Source organism: Dama dama, chromosome 15 (assembly GCF_033118175.1).
Source record: "Dama dama isolate Ldn47 chromosome 15, ASM3311817v1, whole genome shotgun sequence".
Taxonomy (NCBI): Eukaryota; Metazoa; Chordata; class Mammalia; order Artiodactyla; family Cervidae; genus Dama; species Dama dama.
In genome coordinates, this window is record NC_083695.1 from 18,524,606 (window position 1) to 18,547,267 (window position 22,662).

The following is a 22,662-nucleotide window of genomic DNA, read 5'->3' on the forward strand; positions in this document are numbered from 1 at the left end:
ACGTCTAACACACAAATGGACAAATGAAACAATGATGCCAGTTATTACTGTCATAGTTATGGTGATGGGGGGGTAGGGGGAGAAACCACAGGCCAGGCCTGGGGACAGAGTGAGTAAGCCACTGTTTCACTCTCCACTTCAGCCTGACTCGGTGACCTTTTATGCAGGAACAAGCTTTAGCCCTAGAGGAGAATGACAGGCAGTCAACCCCGTCAGGCTGAGTGCTACCTCCATCTTGTCCTTCTTCTGCTCCGGGGCTTCTCTATCAGGCTGTCCCCAGCCCATCCCTCAAGGCCAGTCTGCCAGGACTTTTCTAGGTTTACATCCAAAGTCTTGCTGAATGGGTCACTAGGATCTCCAGGAAAATTGAACAAAGGCTGATGGATCCTCTAAAGAACCATGACTACCTCTGCTTCCCAGTTCTCCCATTTGGTCACCAAAGAAACCAGAGAGATGTCTGTGAAGCCTAGGTGTGGTTTTCTACAAGCTAATTTTTCTCTTTTACACAATGGAAAATATGTGACTTGTTTTAGAAAATACTCATTTTCTTTCCTCTACAATTACCAGGTCTCACTTTAGTTGGGTTGGAATGGGGAACACCCACACAGGCTGGATGGTGAAACACTATTTTAGGATGCTTTTGTCAACAACTCACCAGTTGCAGAAAAAGGGTAGCTTACTTTTAACTTCCATGAAGAGGTTTAGTGACCCTCGCCCATCCCTTTATCTATCCAAGAACTCTACATAGATTGTCTATAGCAAGATCAAATTGGAAATCTGCTCAAAATTGATGTCACAATGGGGCCCCTGAACATCTCCATTCTACTGAGCACTCGTTCCCTGAGCTTCCAGGTTTTCTGTGTATGCTCCCTCCACACACACACACACACACACACACACACACACACACACACACACACACACACACACACACACACACCACATTTCCTTTCTATTTGCTCCCTGCTCCTACTTCCCCAGGCCTACTTCAGCTGTAATTCCTTCCCAAATTCCCATCAAATCTTAAGCCAGTTCTGATTACCTTTATCCAAACAGAGGCCTCCAATTTCTCTTTTAGCACCTTGCTTTTTTCCCTCCCAACACTCACTATAATATGGAATTGTATTTATTTCTCTACTGTTTACTGCCTCTTCCCAGCTCCAGAAGGGCTGGGAGCATTCTGCCATTGCTCACTGCTGAAGCCTGCACAGTGAGCAAAACAGGAGCCAACCATTAGCGAAACTGCCGCTGTAGACTGTCTTTGTTTGCCCAGACCCTTTACACAGCGCTTGGGAGGCCCTTCCGAGTACTCCATTTCAAGCCTCCTTGCTGCCTTGGTTCAGAAATTTTAAAATGCTCACGAATCACTGGAGAGTTTGTTAAAGATGCATTCTCCCAGGCAGTGACAGACTCAGATTCTGTGGTCTGGAGCAGGGGTGCTTAGATGCGGGAGGTCCAAGGTCCAGACTTTGAGAAACACTGCCCTATTCCCTTGGGACCTGACCCACTCTAAATGCTGGCTCTAACTGTCCCCAGAACAATATTTCTGTTCCCTCACTGTCCTACACTACCCAGTGGAGATTCAGTATAGAAGAAGCCATCCACTCCAAGCAGTCCTCTGTTGAGAAGAGGATCCAGGTCCTATTCTGATAATAGAAGCACATCTTTGTAAAACAAGGACAATCTTGCCACCACACACGATAACACAAACCAATTCTTTTTCCAGCCAGATGATCTGATTTCAGCTGAGGAAGAGGGAGTCCTGTACTGAGTTTCACTTCTTTGTGAAACCTCATTATGTTCACTTTATTAAGTAAACAATAAAAACAAGATGTTTAGGAGAGACCAATACAGTTTTATTAACTCACATTTCAATTCAAAATTCTGAGCTTTTCTAGAGAATAAGAAATGAACAACTCATGGACTGGACTTTAGTAGTTTCTCTTTGTAATTTCTAGCACAAAGGCACAGGCATTAAGATAGACAGCTGCCCTAACAAGTCATTTTTTTTTTCCAGAACATCAATTATATATCCCTTGGGCTGGAGTCCACAACTCTAGTCCATGTTGTAGACCATATGGTTACTTCTCTGTGGCTACTTAAGTTCCAGTCTTCTTTAAGCTCTGAAAAATATTTGGCTTAAAAACTAAATTCAGTATGAGGCATGCACAGTACCAGGACCACTGAGGCTTTTAACCCCAGATATACCATTTGCTCCTTCTCTGTCCATGGGAAAATCATCCAATCATTTTGGCCCATGGGCACTTAATTCTTTTCTGAGACTACCTTAACCCCTTAGAAATTACTAAAACTCAATGAATATTAGAAATCAATAACCATCCCAAGATCACAGTGATTGGTTCAAGAATGGGCTACAGGTCCCAAGTCAGATAAATGAGACTCAAGTATGAGACTTTACATAGTAGAAAGGATTCTATTTCCATTTCTTATAAGCAGAATTTTAAAGATGGTCCCCAAGACTCCTGTACCCTGGTTATGCAATCAAACACTAATTTAGATGCTACGTTGAAGAGATTTTGCTGATATAATTAAAGTCCTAACTCAGGTGACCTAGGATACAGAGATTGCTTCAGTGGGCCTGATCCAATCAGGGTGAGCCTTTTAAAAGTAGAGGGTTTTTTTTTTAGCTGGTAGAATATAACATCAGAGATTTGGAGCACAGAAGGATTTGGTGCTGCTGGCTCAAAGATGTAGAGGCCAAGGTGAGAAGGAACACAGGCAGCCTCTAGAAGCTGAGAGCTACTCCCAGATGCTGACCAGCAAGGAAATGGGGTCTACAGTCCTACAACCTCAAGGAAGTAAATTAAGGCAATGACCTGAATGAGCGTGAATATAGACTCATCTCCAGAACCTCCAGAAAAGAATCTATCATTGCCAGTGCCATGATTTCAGTTTTGTGAGAGCTTGAGCAGAGTCTAATGGAGTCTATCCAAGTTTATTATCTGCACAACTGTGAGCTAATAAAAGAGAGAAGCTGCTAAGCTTCTGGTAATTTGTTACACAGTAATAGAAAACTAATATACACTGGGATTACTAACTGTAATAATAACATATCCCCAGGGAGGCGTCAATCTAAAGATAAAGTCAATATAGGAAAGTAGAGTTGAAATGGAAAGAGATGCTGTCTACATGACAAGCCCTTAATCCCTGGATCTAGCCAAGAGTGGAATCTATCCTGACCGTAAAGTTTTAGGTGTGTGAATCAATAAAATCCTGTTGTTTATGAAAGCCAGCTTGAATTGACTTTCAGTCACAAGGAAAAAAAACCCACGTACTAGAAGAAGAAAAACTACCAGTTAATTCTTATCTAAAGCCCTAACCCTGTAGACTGGGTTTGTATTTCAATAGAAAAACAGAGCTGCCTATTCCTACAGAAAAAAATGCCATTCAGCCAACTGAGGGCCTAAAGAAGCCTCTTGCTAGACCATTTTCTCAAAATTAAAACAGTTTTGAGGGAGAACCACATCTCAAACAAAACAGTAAGTACCATCTAGATCTCTAGCAAGGCTTGATGCCAGAATGTATCTATATGCTAAACTATGGATGGTAATAAAAAGACAATCAAACCCTTCACATGGAGCCCCACACATGGACATGTGTATATACACTCAAAAAGGGGCACAATTTGCCTCATGGGAAACTATGACTAAATCCTATAAGCACTAGGAGGGGAAAAAAGCAGAAACAGTGAGTGTTAAAACCGAAAGCACTCCTAGAGTTAACCTAATTCAAAACCTGCCTCAATTTCACAAATGAAAAATGAAAAGAAGCTGACGTGATGATTTATGGTATGCAGTTTGGGAGTTAGAAAAGTAATATGAAGACCCAATAGGGTTAACTTTTCTCAGGGAAGGGGAGATCCATTAGTTTTCTTCATATATTGTTATTTTTTTCTTAATTGAAACTGAAGCCAGTAATGGGAACTACTAGGATGTGGAGAGGGAAAACAGTAATTTCTCTCATTTTATCCTTCAAGCAACTTTTTGAACTATTGACTGCTTAATGATTATACGGACAAGGATAAATAAATCCAAGGATTATGGTGAATTAGACTTTAACAGATCTCAATTCGAAAATATTTTCCAGTCAAGATACAGGACACCACAACAAATAAAACCTTCTTATGTATTATAGAGACAGATAATTTCCAACCAGGATCCAGGGGACCCCAACAAATAAAATCTCCAGATGTTGTATAGAGGCAGAGTCGGAAAGCTCAGGTCAATGCCAGAATGGACACGATCAGTTTTCCAGAAACTAACTTCTATAGTATAGTTCCAGAGACACCAAAGCTCATGGAGTGGAGAGGCAAATCCTATTGAGAGACCCATTGTCAAAAACTGGGAGCTTGAGACTGGCAGAAGAAAAGTGAGGCTGGCAGGAATTAAATGTATACTCATCCCAGTGAAAATGAAAAGTGAGTTTATCAGTTCACTGGGAAGCTATCAGGAATACACACACAGATGGATGTTCATAGGTAGCTATTTGACATCATGTATTATTACCTTACTGTACAGAGGAGAGCTCGGGTCAGCCACTAGCTCTGGAATCAAATACAGCAGAGCCTCATCTGAGCAAGTGGAATTAAGAAGCTTATGAAGTAGTTATGAAATACCAGATGTGAACTTTGTAGAAAATACAGTAACACCTTAAAATTGTTATAACCAATAATTACAACATTAGGGTCCACAAAAACATCTGGAAAATATTTGTGGACTATGCTTCTTACAAAGCTCAAGAAACTCATTTTAGGGGATTTCCCTGGTTGTCCACTGGTTAAGACTTTGCCTTTCAATGCAAGCGGGTACAGGTTCGATCCCTGGTTGGGGAACTAAGATCCCATATGCCTTGTGGCCAAAAAACCAAAACATAAAACAGAATCAGTACTGTAACAAATTCAAGAAAGACTTAAGAAAAGAAAAGACCCAGAGGGATGGGATGGGGATGGAGGTGGGAGGGGGATTCGGGATGGGAAACACATGTAAATCCATGGCTGATTCATGTCAATGTATGGCAAAAACCACTACAATATTGTAAAGTAATTAGCCTCCAACTAATAAAAATAAATGGAAAAATAAATAAATAAATAAAAAGGAAAGAAACTTGATTTTTTGTTTCTTTAGACTTACAAGTTAGAATGGAAGAGAGCAGATATGGAACTAGTGAGTTCTTTTAAAGAACTAGAAGGCTATGTTTTGGAGGGGGCAGTATCTAAACAAAAGGGGCAAAGAGCAATGAAGATAGTTAATACAACAAAACATTCTTCCTTACACTTCCACTCAGAGATAGAAGGAATACTCCTATAAAATATCAAATGCACAAAGAGACTGAAAGATAGTTCTTTTAAAAAATTACAACTAGTAGCAACTGATCATGAGTCAAAAACTAGAAACAACCATACAATGGGTTACAGCAAGGAGAATCAAAGTTAAAACTACATACCAAACATATATGAATCTCACACATACTACTGAGTAAATGTAACCAGACACAAAAGAATACATACAGTCCATTTATATACAGTTCAAAAACAGAAAACAAACAAACAAACAAAAGACAAAACAAATCTACTTAAGTCCAAAGAACAGCTATTGTTCTAGGGGAAGAGTGATTGGAAAGAATTAAATAAGGGTGCCTGAGATGCTAACAATGTTCTGTTTCTTGACACTGGTTACACACTTTGTGAGTATTCATCCAGCTATACACTTACAATATGTACACTTTTCTATATGTATTTTCTATTTGCATTAAAAATGCTAAAGTCGTATCTCCCACCTGCATTCCATAAGACTATGTTGCCAAAAGAAATATTGTTATGGGGTTCTTCCCTAAGAGAGTTTGGCGGTCCCTAAGATTAGGAAAAGCTGGGGAGACCAGGTTTAACACACTCTCACTCTATAGGGTGTCTCCATCAGTGAGTTTGAATGAGTCAGTTCTCCTGGCGAGGCTTTGGACCATGAGCTGCTTCTGTTCAAGTTTCCTCAGTGTGTGTTCCTCGGGTTTCCTTCAGCCCCTAAATCATAATTACAACACGATCTGCACATATGATTTACTCCCTTATTGGAACAATTCCACCTGAGCACACACTGTTATCAAGTCTGGATCAGCGGCACCAGTTTTCTCATGCAAGAGCCCACATTTACAACATGGCACTGACTGCTCTTTCAGAGGCCTGTCTTCATTCAGCGCTCTTGTACCCGTGTACTCTCAGGGCAGTGAACTGGCACATCTCATGTAATGTGCAAATACAATACAGTGAAGGAATACAGAAAAGCAGATTTTCATACAGAGCTTTGTGCAATTGTGATCTGAGCACTGCTCAAGTAATCTTAGCACTCTCATGGGGCTCCAGCTCACAAATCAGAGTTTCTCCCATAAACTTGAAATCTATCACAAGTTGACTCTTAACAATCACTTCATCTTTCTATTCACTTATGTCAAGACAAATAGGTGCTTCTTTACAACTAGCATTTTGCTTAGTTCCCAGTGGGGCAAACAGCTGTGTTCATTGATTCAAGCTCTTGCCTCTTCTCTCTCAAACTTTTTTTTCACCCTTCTTACCACAAGTGAGATTGTGGCATCTGAAACCTGTCACTATGCACAAAAGAATAACAAGCACGGAGCTGTGTTATCTTTAGGACACTGCCCACAGCTTCAGTAATTTATTTAACTGGGTTTAATTAGGAACCCAGTTTGCCTTTAGTTATTCATTTATGCCAGGTTCAACAGTTTAAAGAAAAATATAATCACCTAAGTTCAATTGTCTTTTTTTTTTTGGAGACAGAGGAGAGATGGCACAAAATGACAAACAAACAATTTGCCTAAAGCCCATCATTTCTCTTCCTGGCTTATGAACATCAAATCTCTACATTCTTTTTTGAAATGATCCTAATCACATATAACACCCACAGTTCCTTAATTATACAATGAGACAGGAGAAATTAGAGTATTCCAAATCAATGACTAAAGCAAAGGCATTCATAAAAAAAAGGGACCTTAATTATATTATAGTGATTTCCAATGGGAGAATTAAATTACATATTTCAAAGAAAATCTAGAACAAACATTAACATTGTGATGTCCAGTTCAGTGGGAAATCACTTGAATTGGAAAATATGGCCTCAATGTCTCAAAGTTTATTAGAAGACCATTTTGCAACACCAAGCTGTATCATGCATCGAGGAAAAAACAGTAAGCAAGATCATATTTGAGACTGAAAAAGGGATTAGAAAAAGCAGGAGGGGAAGATAAAATAAAATTAAGAGAAAATTTTATAAATGTTAACTCTCACAGCTGTAGTACAATCCTGAAGCAAAGTTGAAAGAAGTGTAATGAAATGACTGCTGGACTTGGCTTTGGCCCAGTACACAAAGCACTGTAAGGAAAATAAGTTTACTTAAGAGCAAGAATATTTAAAGGTTTAAGCAGGAAATTTCTAGTACTAGGAAAAAGAATAATACATTTCATGATTGGCTAATTCACATTCATAAAAACCACAATGAGTGCACCTACCTCATGGAAGTCCTGCTGAGTTTCTTCCTTTGGCCAAACGGCAGCCCTTTGTTCTATTCTGTAAGATACAAAGAAAAAGTACTGCCATTTAAAAGAAACCTTTCAACAATGCACATTTGTTGCAGATTTGGCCACATCCCTGTTAAAAACCCTCAGTGGTGTCCCACTGCCTGAAGAACAAAATCCAGACTCCTTATAATGGTCTGTAACACATCCAGTTCAGTTCAGTTCGGTCACTCAGTCGTGTCCGACTCTTTGCCACCCCATGAATCGCAGCACGCCAGGCCTCCCTGTCCATCACCAACTCCCGGAGTTTACTCAAACTCATGCCCATGGAGTCGGTGATGCCATCCAGCCATCTCATCCTCTGTCATCCCTTTCTCCTCCTGCCTGTAACACATTACAATGTTTGAACTCAGCCAGTCATTCTGTCCCACCTCCTGCCACGCTCACCTCGTCCCCTAACCTCCAGCCTCTCTGGCCTTTTGTTTCTTGAACACACAGTGCTGATTCCTTATTCAAACCTTCATACTTGCTTCCCCCTAGATTTTCACAAAGCTGACTCTGCCTAGCATGGATCATCAGCTCAGCGCCAGTGTCACCTCCCAACGAGTCCCTCCTGATCTCTTTAACCAAATTATCCCTCTCCTTCAGTCTTTAACACACTGCTTTTAGATTTTCCTCATAGCACTTCTCACTACCTAAAGTTATGCTGCTTATTTGCAATTCCACATTAAAATGTAAGCTCCAAGAAATCAGTGACTCTGTCCATTTTATACACTGCTGAGTCCTCTAAACCCAGTGCAGATGCAGTATTTTTATGATCAAATGTGATCTGATACAGTTGTTACAGAAAGATACCATTTGTTCATTGAAGACAGCTTTTGGAAATTCCGCTCTATAACTTACCCAACAAAATAAATGCTATAGCAATTGCTGTGTAACACAGTAAAGCCAGGTTTTGCACCTCAGTTTCCAAATGAATAAAAAAGACTTTAAGGCAAATCTACTCCAAATAAATTTTTTTAAGTTTAAAAAGAAACAACAAAAAACAAAACTCCACTACTGGCAGATGCTTGGCTCCAAAACATGATTCATCAAGAGTTATGGTCCAATGGCATCTATTACATAACATTCAAGATTTTCTGCATCAGTTTGCATGCTATTATATAATAAATACATTAAATTATAGTTATTATCCTTATTAAAAGGCCTGCTATCTTAAGGAATAAAAGCTGTAGTCAGTGTTAAGTCATTTACAAAAAGATTTATTTTGGGACAGAATTATTTACAATTACTATTCTGCTTTGGTTTGAGTTCTGAAGAAAGCATATATATCCTCTGAATGGTCATCTAGATGAAGGATTTCTAAAAGTAATGATGCACATTTAGAAATGCCACAAGTCTAACGTGATCTTCAAATTATTCTTAAGAACAAAAATTTCTTTCACTCCATGAGTATTGCTAACTGTGCTAATAATTTACTTCTAATGAGAAAAAGGAGGAGATGGTAAAACAGAATTTGATGGTCACACTGATGTCGACTATGTCTGCACAAATATCCCTCCTGGGAATGGGACAAGATTAAGGGTCCCAACCATGAATCATGGAGAGATGGACCAGGTGAGACAAGAAAGTGAGGAAGAAAGCGCTGGCACACCAATCCTCTGCCTGTCAGTTCCCTGAGACACAAACAGTGACTCCAAGGCTTCAGAAAATACACAGTAGCTTTTTCCTGCAAAATGGGAGAAACCCTCTTGGGGACAGGCATGAAGCTGGCCTATCCAAGAACATCTAAAATTCTGAATGGCTCATAACCTCTTTGTAACCTAAAGTGGTTCTCAAATTGTGTTTCTATGGAGTTATGGTAGCATCAGAAAAAGTTGGAAGAGTTGTGTTCTCTAATGGAAGGAGTATTTATCAGTTCTTAACCATAAATTTCTGCTCTGATGCCAGCAGATGGGAAAAAAAATTACATGGGAGCAAACACTAATGGAAGAAAGCAGAAATAAGAGTTGGTTTAAAATATATACTATATATTATTGAGATGCAGACAACAGCTACATGTAATACATTCTCATAACCTTCCAAGAAAACTACTTGTCATCTCCAGATAAACCCCAGATCAAGTTTGAGAACTGTGATCTAAACATCAAAGATGCTTTAGTAGTCATCTGAATGTCTCTTGTGTGACTTGGACAGTGTTCTGGAAATGAGAATCAATGAGCAGCCCTCTAGGCCTTTAGGAAGCTTAGAGTCTAGTGAATTGTGAAGCAGAGAATAAAACTAATCAGAACCCAGCTTCGAGGCTTTCATAAATCAAGAAATGAGGACATGGGAGCTGATATTAGAATGGTGAAGAGAGGAGATGGGGAGGTAGAGACAGATGAAAGAAGCATTGTCAAGGAGAACACCACCAAGAGGTCTTTTCAATATACCAAGAGGTATATTGAAAGTGCTGAATGAAAGAGATGGGGTAATGAGATAGAAAAGCAGGTCATTTTGGAGGGGAGAGGGGGTAGCTTGCATAAAGAAGGGCAATTCGTGAATTTTTATTTAGATATCTGAAGCTTGAAGCAAGGATGAAAGAGGGAAGTGAAAGCACCTGAGCAGGGCTCACCCAGCACAGGGCCCTTGACAGTGTTCTGGAGAGTGAGGGCTGTGGCAACAGTGATGCATGGTGGCCCCAGACTGCCCGTCAGTTTTTCAGGGTGTGGTCAGAGCCTAGCACACTGCCTGGCACATGGCACACACTCAGTACATGCATTTTGGATGGATGAAGTGAGAAAGAAACAGAAAGATCCAGGCCTGAGAATGACTTCCAGATCTACCACTTAAAACTTGATGTGGGTACTCATGGGCAAGACATTAACCTCTCACTCTCAGTTTCCTCATCTGTCAAGTGTATCAGGTACATCACGGAATAACTCAGGATGTGAAGGACGGTTCAGAAAAAACATTTATAGCAACTGGTAGGTGTATTAAAGGTAACACATGAACTATTTAATCAAACGTAAAAAAACACAACAGAATTATAAATGATAATAATGAAATGGCATAATTAAAAATAATAATTGAAGCTTCATGAGTAAATAAGCTGAAAGAGATAAAAGCTGAGTCATACTTATTCAGGGCCACTGGGCAGGTATCTGGCAGCTAGGGCACAGAAGGAAGAACCGTGAAGAAAATACAGATGCATCACGAAGGAGATAAGAAGCCAGCGAAGACAGCAATTTAAACAGTGAAGAAAAAAGAGGATGCAAGAAAAAAAGATATCAAGAAAAGTCTAACAGGAAGATTACTCTTTTAAAAGAGTAAATAAAAAGAAAGAAACAATGTCATTTGCAGCAACGTGGATGGACCTAGAGACTGGCAAAGTAAGTCAAAAAGACAAATACAATATGATAACTCTTTATGTGGAATTTAAAATATGAGAGAAATGAACACATCTACAAAACAGAAAAAACATCATAGACATAGAGTAAAGACTTGTAGTTATCAGGGGTGGGGGTGGGGAGAGAGGGATTGGAAATTTGGGATTAGTTGATGCAAACTAATATATATAGGATGGATAAACAACAAGATTCTACTGTTTAACATGGGGAACTGTATTCAATAAAATGTGATAAACCACAAGGGAAAAGAATATAAAAAGAATGTTTCTATATGTGTATCCAACTCACTATGCTATACAGCATAGTCCATACTGATCATAGCAAACACCCTCTTCCAACAACACAAAAGATGACTCTATCAGATGGTCAATATCATTCAGATTGATTACATTCTTTGCAGCCAAAGATGGAAAAGCTCTATACAGTCAGCAAAAACAAGACCAGGAGCTGAATGTGGCTCCTTATTGCCAAATTCGGAATTAAACTGAAGAAAGTAAGGAAAACCACTAGACCATTCAGGTATGATCTAAATTAAATCCCTTACGATTATACAGTGGAAGTGACAAATAGATTCAAGGGATTAGATCTGATAGAGTGCCTAAAGAACTATGGATGGAGGTTCGTAACATTGAACAGGAGACAATGATCAAAACCATCCCCAAGAAAAAGAAATGCAAAAAGGCAAAATGGTTGTCTGAGGCCTTCTTACAAACAGCTGAGAAAAGAAGAGAAGCAAAAGGCGAAGGGGAAAAGGAAAGATATATCCATCTGAGTGCAGAGTTCTAAAGAATAGCAAGGAGAAAAGAAAGCCTTCCTAAATGAACAATGCAAATAATAGAGGAAAACAATAGAATGGGAAAGACTAGAGATCTCTTCAAGAAAATTAAATACCAAGGGAACATTTCATGCAAAGATGGGCACAATAAAGGATATAAATGGTATGAACCTAACAGAAGCAGAAGATATTAAGAAGAGGTGGCAAGAATACACAGAAGAACTATACAAAAAAGATCTTAATGACTTGGATAACCACAATGGTGTGATCACTCACCTAGATCAGACATTTTGGAATGTGAAGTCAAGCTGGCCTTAGGAAGCATTACTATGAACAAAGCTAGTGGAGGTGATAGAATTCCAGTTGAGCTATTTCAAATCTTAAAAGATGATGCTGTGAAAGTGTTGCACTCAGTATGCCAAGTTTGCAAAACTCAGCAGTGGCCACAGGACTGGAAAAGGTCAGTTTTCATTCCAATCCCAAAGAAGCGCAAGGTCAAAGAATATTCAAACTATTGCCCAATTATACTCATCTCACATGCTAGCAAAGTAATACTCAAAATTCTCCAAGCTAGGTTTAAACAGTATGTGAACCAAGAACTCCTAGATGTACAAGCTGGATTTAGAAAAGTAGAGGAACCAGAGATCAAATTGCCAATATCCGCAGAGTCATAGAAAAAGCAAGAGAATTCCAAAACAACATTTACTTCTGCTTCATTGACTAAGCCAAAGCCTTTGACTGTGTGGATCACACCAAACTGTGGAAAATTCTTCAAGAGATGGAATACCAGACCACCTGACCTGCCTCCCAAGAAACCTGTATGTGGCTCAAGAAGCAACAATTAGAATCAGACATGGAACAATGGTCTGGTTCAAAATTGGGAAAGGAGTACATCAAGGCTGTATATTGTTACCTTGCTTGTTTAATTTATATGCAGAGTATATTATATGAAATGCTGGATTGGATAAAGCACAAGATGGAATCAAGATTGTCAGGAGAAATATCAATAACTTCAGATATGCACATAACACCATCTTTATGGCAGAAAGCAAAGAGGAAATAAAGAGTCTCTTGATGAAAGTGAAAAAGGAGAGTGAAAAAGTTGGCTTAAAACTCAACATTCAGAAAACTAAGATCATGGCATCCAGCCCCGTCACTTCATGGCAAATAGATGGGGAAACAATGGACACAGTGACAGATTTTATTTTCTTGGGCCCCAAAATCACTGCAAGTGGTGACTGCAGCCACAAAATTAAAAGATGCTTGCTCCTTGGAAGAAATACTACGACAAACCTAGACAGCCTATTAAAAAGCAGAGACATCACTTTGCTGACAAAGGTCCTTAGAGCCAAAGCTATGGTTTTTCCAGTAATCATGTAGAGATGTGAGAGTTGGACCATAAGGAAGGCTGAGCACTGAAGAATTAATGCAAATTGTGGTATTGGAGAAGACTCTTGAGAGTCCCTTGAACTGCAAGGATATCAAACTAGTCAATCTTAAAGAAAATCAATCCTGAATATTCATTGGAAGGACAGATGCTGAAGCTGAAGTGCCAATACTTTGGCCACCTGATGCGAAAAAATGACTCATTGGAAAAGACCCTGATGCTGGAAAAGATTGAAGGCAGGAGGAGAAGGCGATGACAGAGGATGAGATGGTTGGAGAGCATCACTGACTCAATGGACATAAATTTGAGCGAACTCCAGGAGTTGGTGAAGGACAGGGAACCCTGGTATGCTGCAATCCATGGTTTCGCAAAGATCTGGAAACGGCTGAATGACTGAACAACAACAATGCCGTGCAGCAGACATTAAACACAACACTGTAAATCAGCTACACTGCAACAAAATACAGAAGTGAAAAGCCTGACAATTCCAGGTAAATGCCAGGCACTGTACTTATATTATTTCATCTAATCCTCACGGTAACCACAAGAGTTTAACATTATTAGACCTATGTGACCCAACAGGACACAGATAAGGCAATTAAATATTTTTCCCATTCATTAAACAAACATCTATCAAATACCAAATCATGTCAAGTATTACTACTGCAGGTGTTGGGAATAAAGCAGTGAATAAAGCAAGTTTCTGCGCCAATGGAACTTACATTCTCACAGAAGCAGCAAGAACCTAAAGAAGTAAATCAGTGATCTGTGACACACCAGATGCTAAATATTACTGAGAAAAAGAAAGCAAGGCAGGGAGAACAGGGTGTGCGGGGGGACTGCCCAAGCTCATGCTGCCAGACAATCTCAAAGTCATCCAGAGATAATGAAAATGAAAGTGGAGAAGTGAAAAGGCCAGTGGATCAGAAGAGATAAAGGTCACGGCAGATGAGGAAATAGAAATGGAAGCTTCTCACTAGAGATATTTAACAGTGAAAAGAGAAGAACCAGAACAGGAGCTAGGTATCTCAAATTCCCTTTTTCTTAAGACCTTTAAAGGTAGTGCTTGAAGCATGTGCAATCCTGCCAACTCCACACAGCCCTGCCCTCTAGTCCAGGCCTAGGTAATGGGAACCTGCAGCGTGGACTCTTCAGAGTCTGATTATGGCTCTCAGCACTGATGACCCCAATCACCATTGCCCTCAACCCCAATAGCCCCATCACCACCACCAACACCACCATTGCCACCATGATGACTGCTGCCATGATACAATTCAAAACAACACTTTACGGAGGAACATAAAACAGCTGCGTGCTGATACTAAAAGGACATTTTCCTGGACTCTGTGATTACAAAACTGTGGCTAGCCCATGGAAGTGCAACTTTTCTATCATCTGTTGATGTTCCCTCACTCCTAGGACCCTAAAGCCTGTGCTGACCCAGCCTGCACGGTCATCCTGAAGTGACTATCTCCTGGGAGGCAGACTGAAATTCAAAACAGCTAAGTGAACGAAGCATTAAGATGTTTTTCTTGGCTGATGGATAATGTCAAACCCGAAATGTGATAATTTGTCAAGAAGCAGTATTTTAGCATAGTATGCTAGATTTATATCAACTTTCTGTAATTAAATTAGCAGACAAAAATGTTCCCTATCTCAGTAAAAAGCTTCCTCATCTATCCAAATCACTGGTGGAAGACATCTGAGAGTCACCTGACCCTCTCCTCTCTCTCAAGTCCAATGGCCAAGCCATTACCAATTCCTTCAGTTTCTTACCCTAAATCACGTTTACATCAGTCCTCTCTCCTCCCCCCGCCACTACCTCAGGCCAAGTCAGCATCATCTGTGTTCTGGTCTTACTACTTCTGGTCCTTCCTGGTCTTACCACTTCTCCTCCACCTTCTCCAAACCACTGCCCACATGGCAACCTTGTCACTAACTTTCTGCACACTTACAGATCAAAATATTTCAAACACCCTGTGACATCCTGAAGGAGTTACCAATCTTCTCCTCCATGCTCCTCTCCACCTCAGGCCATCATATGTGCTGCCCCTGTATCCACGACATTCTTCCCTCTCCTCTTCCTCTCCTAGTAACTCATGCAACCTCTAGACACCAGGTACCAGGTACCATACCAATCAGGTCTCCCTTTCACGGGTCTCATTATATTCTGATCTTTCACATCTGTCATGTAGCACATTTCATATCTGTGTATCTGTCTAATTATTTAATTATCTCTTTCTCAGGATGGTAAGTTCCATGGGACAGGGATTATATGAGGCTTGTTTAATGTTTTATCTTTAGAGCTAATCTTGGTATTTGGTACATAGCAGGCACTCACCAGTTTGCTAATAAAGGATTAGTTCCAGGACTATGGGCTGCTGCCAATTCTAGTATATTCCTCAGTGTGTGAAATGATTACGATAAAACACCCTCCCTCCTCCACCTGTAGCAGGAGAGGCTGACTCTTATCCCCACGAGCAGACACATTTCTTGCTGAGGAGACCTGCTACAGGTGAGCAAGTGACTTTCTAACACACATTTAGAAAATCTGGGCAGAAAGTAAAAGCAGAGCATCAAACACACTTTTCAGAGTCCTTCATAAAGAATTAGAACCCAAAAACTAAACAGCGCCCACCAAGGGTCACATCTTAAGAACTCAAGACATTCCACTGCCTTGGATGAGCCTCTGTATCAGAAAACAACACAGGATACACTAATGTATACCCGGATGGCTGTCTGCGGGCTGGATGGCTGTTGTTTCCTGAAACTTCTCTGAAAACAAAAGGCGTATCCCAAGAGGACACCCCTCTGAGCACAATATTCATTATATACAAACAATCACTCCATATACAGACATGGACAAGATGCCAAGAAATTCCAGTAATATTATTAGAAACAATAATAACCTTCAATACCAGCAAGTAAGAAGTTGTTTTCCCTGTGGGGTGTAGGCTGTATTAAAGACATTCTCTTACTGGTTTTTACCAAATTTCTACGCTGAAGGACTGAGATCAAATATTGCATAGCCACTCCAAAGAGAAAGAAACAAAAGGACAGAGTTCAAAATTATGTTCAAGATGGCTGATGAAAAATAGAACTGTAAGTTGAGAGCTATTTGTAAACTGACTCCCCCCACCCCATGTATCTCCGTGTCCAGGCCAATGAACTCCCACAGAGATGACATGGGTGTCCGGACTGACCCCCAGGAACAAGCCCTCTGGGAGCTGGGACCTACGCCTACCTCCCACCTTGTACTTCTCTGAAGAATAGAATCAGTCGCTGTTAATAAAAACAGAGATTCCCAGCCCCAAACTCACTGAGTCAGGATATCCCAAGGCATGCGCTGGGAATATGAAATTAACAAGCACTCCAGGGCAACCCCAGCTGGAAACACCGCCCTGAGGGTTCAGGGCATCCACCTGGGAACAGACCAGTGGCTGCAGGATGCAGGTGAGGGGCTTGGGGGTACAGGAGTGACCCAGTGTTTCTGGATGGGCCTCCCAGGGGACACAGTCTAGAAGAAGGGAGGGCTAAGTCCCTGGAGGTGCTCTGAGAAACTCCAAATACAAGGCGGGACAGGCACCTCAGCTGAGTGGGCTGGAATAGTGCCCAGAAATAGCCAGAAAACACACTGATTCCTGGAGAAAAATCGAGCAGTGAAACAGGCTCACAGTGTTGGGCCCAGGAGAGGTAAGGAGGCTGAGTCTGGGATAGGAGTGCCAGAAGGTGCAGAGGTCCCAATAATGCATGATTATTCATCACGATGAGAGGACCCCCTGGTCTGATGAGCAGGACACAAAGCTCCCTGCCTCCACCATCTCACACTTCCATTCACTCAGGACAGGATGATCAGATACCCACTCTCGGGCAGGCAGTGCTCAGCCCAAGGGGCAGAGTGGTCTTAGCAGATGCTTCCATTCCACAGACAGCTCTGCTTACTCTCATGACCCCCCTCAAGCACCTGCCTAGTGTCTTCATTTTTCTGCCTCAACTTTCAGAGGGACATTACTGTCATGTAATTGCTTTTTCCCCATGTACAGCTGTATCATGAACATGTGCTCATGTAGGTAAAGGCTCCAGTAAAACATGGTTTTAAGTACCAGTCATGAAGATTGGCATTTCTTAGGCAGACAGTGGTAGGCCCTCTAGGGAGCATTTAGGAAACTGGGGGCTATTTGTGATGGGCACAGAAGTTGGGCTGCCCACTGAATTCTGTGAGCTGGAGCCAGTGCCCTGACATGCATCGGGCAGCCCCACACAACAAAGAATTTTTCCACTCCCGCAGGACTTCCAAATGTCTTCTGGGAATGTGAGGGCCAGGGGCACTTGCCCTTTGCACAGTCTTAACTAGAAAATGATGAGAGGGGCTTCCCTGGTGCCCTAGTGGTTAAGAATCCACCTTGCAATGCAAGGGACACCAGCTGGATCCCTGGTCTGAGAAGATTCCACATGCTGCAGGACACCTAAACCCCTGTGCTGCAACTACTGAGGCCCGCACGCCCTAGAGCCCATGCTCTGCAACAAGAGAAGCTATCACAACTAGAAGCCCAAGTACCACAAGTAGAGAGTAGCTCCCACTCACCGCATCTAGAGAAAACGTGCAAGGGAGCAAAGATATAGCACAGCCAAAACACATATTTAAAGCAAGAAAACAATGAGGGCTAGTGGATAAAATAGAAGTGTCTAGAACACACAAGTGTGGAGAGGGGATTGGACTAAACTGTCTCAAGTGTTTCACTCAGGGCCACTGTTCTATGATTCAAACATGTAAAGAAATCCAGCCATGTGACTTTCTACCTAGTTCTCTCAGGGGTATCAATTATCTAATATATTCCTATCTTCTTCCATGATTATATAATTGAAAATTTTACATTCTAATTTTGGTTTGGTTAACCATTTCAAATCCTAAACCTAGAGAACTTTTACCCTTAAGTATAAACCAAAGAAGGAGAAGGAAATGCCAACCAACTCCAGTATTCTTGCCTAGAGAATCCTGTGGATGGAGGAGCCTGGCGGGCTGCCATCTATGGGGTTGCACAGAGTCAGACACTACTGAAGCGACTTAGCAGCAGCAGCAGCATAAACCAAGGAAACTATAATGGATGTACATAAAAATATTTTTCAATGATTTTTACTTCAGAAATACCTACAGATAAAAATACTAGAAGTTACCAAAATATCAAATAATTTGGAATTAGTTAAATCAATGATGGTATATCCATAGAATAGTTATTTCCAGCTATGGTATAGCCATAGAATATCTATCCATAGACTAGCTAATATTTTAGAAATCTCATGATATAGAAAAATACAGAATTAAGTGGGACAAACAAGTTACACAGAAATGGGTCTCTAAGATTTCATATATATGAAGAAATTTCATATATATTTCATATATATATAAACTCTATCAAAAATGTTTTTATCTAGTATTTATAAAGGATAAGAGAAATATAGAGGGGGTTTGTGGGAGCCCTATGTGTCATTATATATGATGTGTGTGTGTGGTTTAGCATAAGTCCTGAAAAGAAATAATCCTGTTGATAATACAATGACAGAAGCACTGGAGTAGCCATTGCCTCACTGTGAAGATGAAGAGTAAGAAGAACAGCTTCATTCCCATGGCCTCAGGAACACTGAGTACTTAAACAGCTAGTCAAGGTTCTAAATTAGATTTAAGTTTAAACGTACACTGTCTCCTATAATCATTACTGAAATTTCTCTCTTAAATCAATTCCAAGTTAGGGTAAGAAGTTTTCCAAGCTGTTGAAACATTAAGGACAAAGTTTTTTTGCTCAATCTTCTAGAAATATTACTTCAAACATAGGACCATAAAGAGACTAAAGTCTGTAAAATAAGTTTCTTATAGAAAATCGTACATTAAAGTATTCATTATAGAAAATCAAATTTATTCAACTTAGTCATAAATGAACTCAGCAGCCTTGTGATAATTAACCCATTACTCTATTAGTTTCTGTATAAAGATTGGATAGTCAGAATACTTTTGAGTCTAGTTTATTCTGTGGGGTCTGCTTCTCTAACAGATTCAAACTCTACTGCATTGGGAAGGCCCTTTCACACACACATCATTCTTTTTCATACCCACGCTAAAACAAAGGCAAGAACATTAAAACGTATACTACAATAGCAACAGAGGTTATATCTGGGTGGTATACAATTATAAGAAATTTTTATTTCCTTGGATTTTACTGTATTTTCCAATAAAACCATGTATCCCTTATTATTATTTTTAATGAAAAATGAGTTTCCCTTTTATCTTTATCCTGATCATTGTCCAGTCAACGTGCTAACATTTTATCAAGTGATCAAGGGCAGAATACTTCAAAAAAATAAATAAACAACGAAGGAAAAGAGAGTTTCATTTCCAGAACGTGTGGCCTCTTTTTCAATCAACACTAAGGATTTGGTGTGGGATTCTTTTGTGTGTGCTCTACAGCAGGGAGGATAAATTATTTTTATCTGTGGCTGCAAGAGCTTGTATTATTAAGCTAATGTCTTTCCATGTCTAATCCTTTAAACATTCAGAGTGTTGAGAATTTTCAGGCTTGAGTCAGACGGGGCTTTAGAAATCACCTGACTGAAACTTGAATTAGGGGAGAGGGTAAGAACCTGATAGACAAGAGGTAAGAACCTGCATTTCTTTTAAGTTTATGTGCTTGAAGTAGAGGTGACTTACAATGTTGTGTTAATTTCTTCTGTACAGCAAAGTGATTAAGTTATACACATATATATATGTTCCTTTTGCAGTCTTTTCCATTATGTCATAAGATGCTGAGTACAGTTTGCTGTGCTGTACAGTAGGACTTTGTTGTTTATCTACCCTGTATATATAAGCTTTCGTGTATGCGTGCCATGTGCTCAGTCTAGTCTAACTCTTTGCGACTCCTCTGTCCATGGAATTTTCTAGGCAAAAATACTGGAGTGGGCTGCCGTTTCCTCCTCCAGGGGATCTCCCTGGCCCAGGGATTGAACCTGCGTCTCTTGTGTCTTCTGAATTGCATATGGATTCTTTACCCACTGAGCTACTGGGGAAATCTGGAGTATAATAGTTTACATCTGTTAACCCAAAACTGTGGAAGGAAAGCTATGACAAACCTAGACAGCATATTAAAAAGCAGAGACATCACTTTGCCAAAAAAGGTCCATATAGTCAAAGCTATGGTTTTTCTAGTAGTCATGTATGGATGTGAAGGTTTGATCATAAAGAAGGCTGAGAGCCAAGAATTGATGCTTTCAAATTGTGGTGTCGGAGAAGACTCTTGAGAGTCCCTTGAACTGCAAGGTCAAGCCAGTCAATCCTAAAGGAAATCAACCCTGAATATTCATTGGAAGGACTGATGCTGAAGCTGAAGCTCCAGTAATTGGGCCTTCTGATGCAAAGAGCTGACTCACTGGAAAAGATTCTGATGCTGGGAAAGACTGAAGGCAAACGGGGGTGACAGAGGATGAGATTGTTAGATAACATCTCTGACTCAGTGGACATAAACCTGAGTAAACTCTGGGAGATAGTGAAGGACAGAGAAACCTGGAGTGCTACAGTCCATGAGGTTGCAAAGTCTTGGACACGACTTAGTGAATGAACAACAACAACCCCAAACTCCCAATCCATCCCCTTCCACCTCCCCCTTGGCAACCACAAGTCTGTATTCTATGTGAGTATGTTTCTGTTTCACAGATAAGTTCCTTTGTGTCATATTTTAGATTCCATATATAAGTGACACCATATGGTATTTAAGACCCTGAATTTCTTAATTTCCACTCCCCCAGCATTCTTCTGCACCCATGGGTTGGAGGCAGGATGGGGGCTGAGGAGAACCCTCACTACATGACTGTCATTCTACGCAGTATAAGCAAAGAAAGCTATTTTTAGAATCCGTGATTACCCAACTATGTACCAGACTCTCAAAATTCTGTCAAGACAAGCTAATTTTTTTTAATCTCTATCATATCCCTTCAAGAAATGAAAAAAGAAATCCTAAAAGCACACTAACAAGAAGAGCATGCTGATAGTACACAGATCTCTGCTCTAGTACAGTCCAAAAAGGCACATTTTATGTTCTTTACTATTAAAAAACTCTGGGTGCTCATTCCCTTACTCATTCCTTCTCCTTTTAGCAGAGCCCATTTAGACTCTGCCTACTTCTACAAAAAAAACATTTGAACAAGAAACAAGTAGCTATTAAAACACACACAAGTTGTCTATCTCAAAAACAGAAGATGAAAGGATTTATCCCCCAAGGAAAAGTTGCTGCCAACAAAACTTCCTCCTTCCATAAAGCAACAAAGCTTTTTCTTTTATCTGAAATTTTACAAAAATAGTCAAAGCCATCAAAGGCCATTATCCTTGCTAATACCCCAATCTTCAACCCCCTCTAACTGGGGACTTCCAGATGAAGAGGCTAATGAACTCAAATTCACAAATGTAACCACCAACTTAATTAGGAGTAACACATTGCTATAGAATAGCTCCTGTTTATACAGGCAAGGTCTTTAATGACATTAAAAGGCTTAATGCTATCATAAATTTTAATACAATATTTTAAACACAAGTGAGTTTATCACTCTCAAAAGTAAATTTACTTAGCTGGGTAAGAAATACCCAACTTCATTAGTATTCTCCTACAACCATAAATTCCCCTTTGTCATATCTGAGCATTTACAGAATTGGCACTGGCTTCAGCTATAAAAATCAATCAAACTGATGCATATTCATCAACTAACTGCTCTAAACAGACTGATGGTGCTTGTCTTGGTTCTATTGCAAGGGAAGCCAGGGCTTAAGCAAATTACAGCCTTGCTGGGTGTCAAACTAGAAAATGAGAGGCTTGTATTAAATGATTACTAAAGCTTCATTCTTGCTCTAACTAAATGAAGTTCTGTAACTACGAGTTTTAAAAAGCTCCAGACACTAAGGAACATGCCAGAGTAGGGCAATATGCAGCCCCACCACTCAGATGCACTGAAAATCCAAATTAAAATGTAAACACATCATCTTTCAGGAGAAAGCATTAAGGTATTTATCAGCCATCATCTTTTTAGGGCTTAGCTCCAGGCAGCTAGAGGCCTAAGGATGAGCAGTTGCTGGGAAGAAAAGGATTAAAGTAGGCATTTAATCAAATGGCCTATAAGAGCCAGGCAAAGAGCATACACAGAGATCTGAGGGGGAATTGTGGGAAAATGAAGAGCCGCTCCTCAGTTCCAACTAATTATTGCCTTGCAAGAATGTATACCCTGGGTTATCCCGTTTTTACATATTTCAAAAGAATGTCAAAAATCCATAAAACCTCTGATATTTAAACACTGAACCCTGAAGAATTGATGCTTTTGAACTGTGGTGCTGGAGAAGACTCTTGAGTGTCCCTTGGAGAGCAAGGAGATCCAACCAGCCCATCCTAAAGGAAATCAACCCTGAATATTCATTGGAAGGACTGATGCTGAAGCTGAAGATCCAATACTTTGGCCACCTTATGCGAAGAGTTGACTCACTGGAAAAGACCCTGATGCTGGGAAAGATTGAAAGCAGGAGGAGAAGAGGGCAACAGAAGATG

The 22,662-nt window shown here is 40.3% G+C and overlaps 1 protein-coding gene across 5 annotated transcripts in view; it reads right to left on the minus strand.

The window, feature by feature from the left end:
- FAM13C (family with sequence similarity 13 member C) overlaps nt 1-22,662 on the minus strand; it is a 135,973-nt gene that overhangs the window by 45,025 nt on the left and 68,286 nt on the right. For all 5 annotated transcript variants that reach the window (XM_061161573.1, XM_061161572.1, XM_061161571.1 and 2 more), the window contains one exon: nt 7,534-7,591. In XM_061161573.1, coding sequence (XP_061017556.1) covers nt 7,534-7,591 — 58 coding nt within the window. The remainder of the gene's footprint in view (nt 1-7,533; nt 7,592-22,662) is intronic.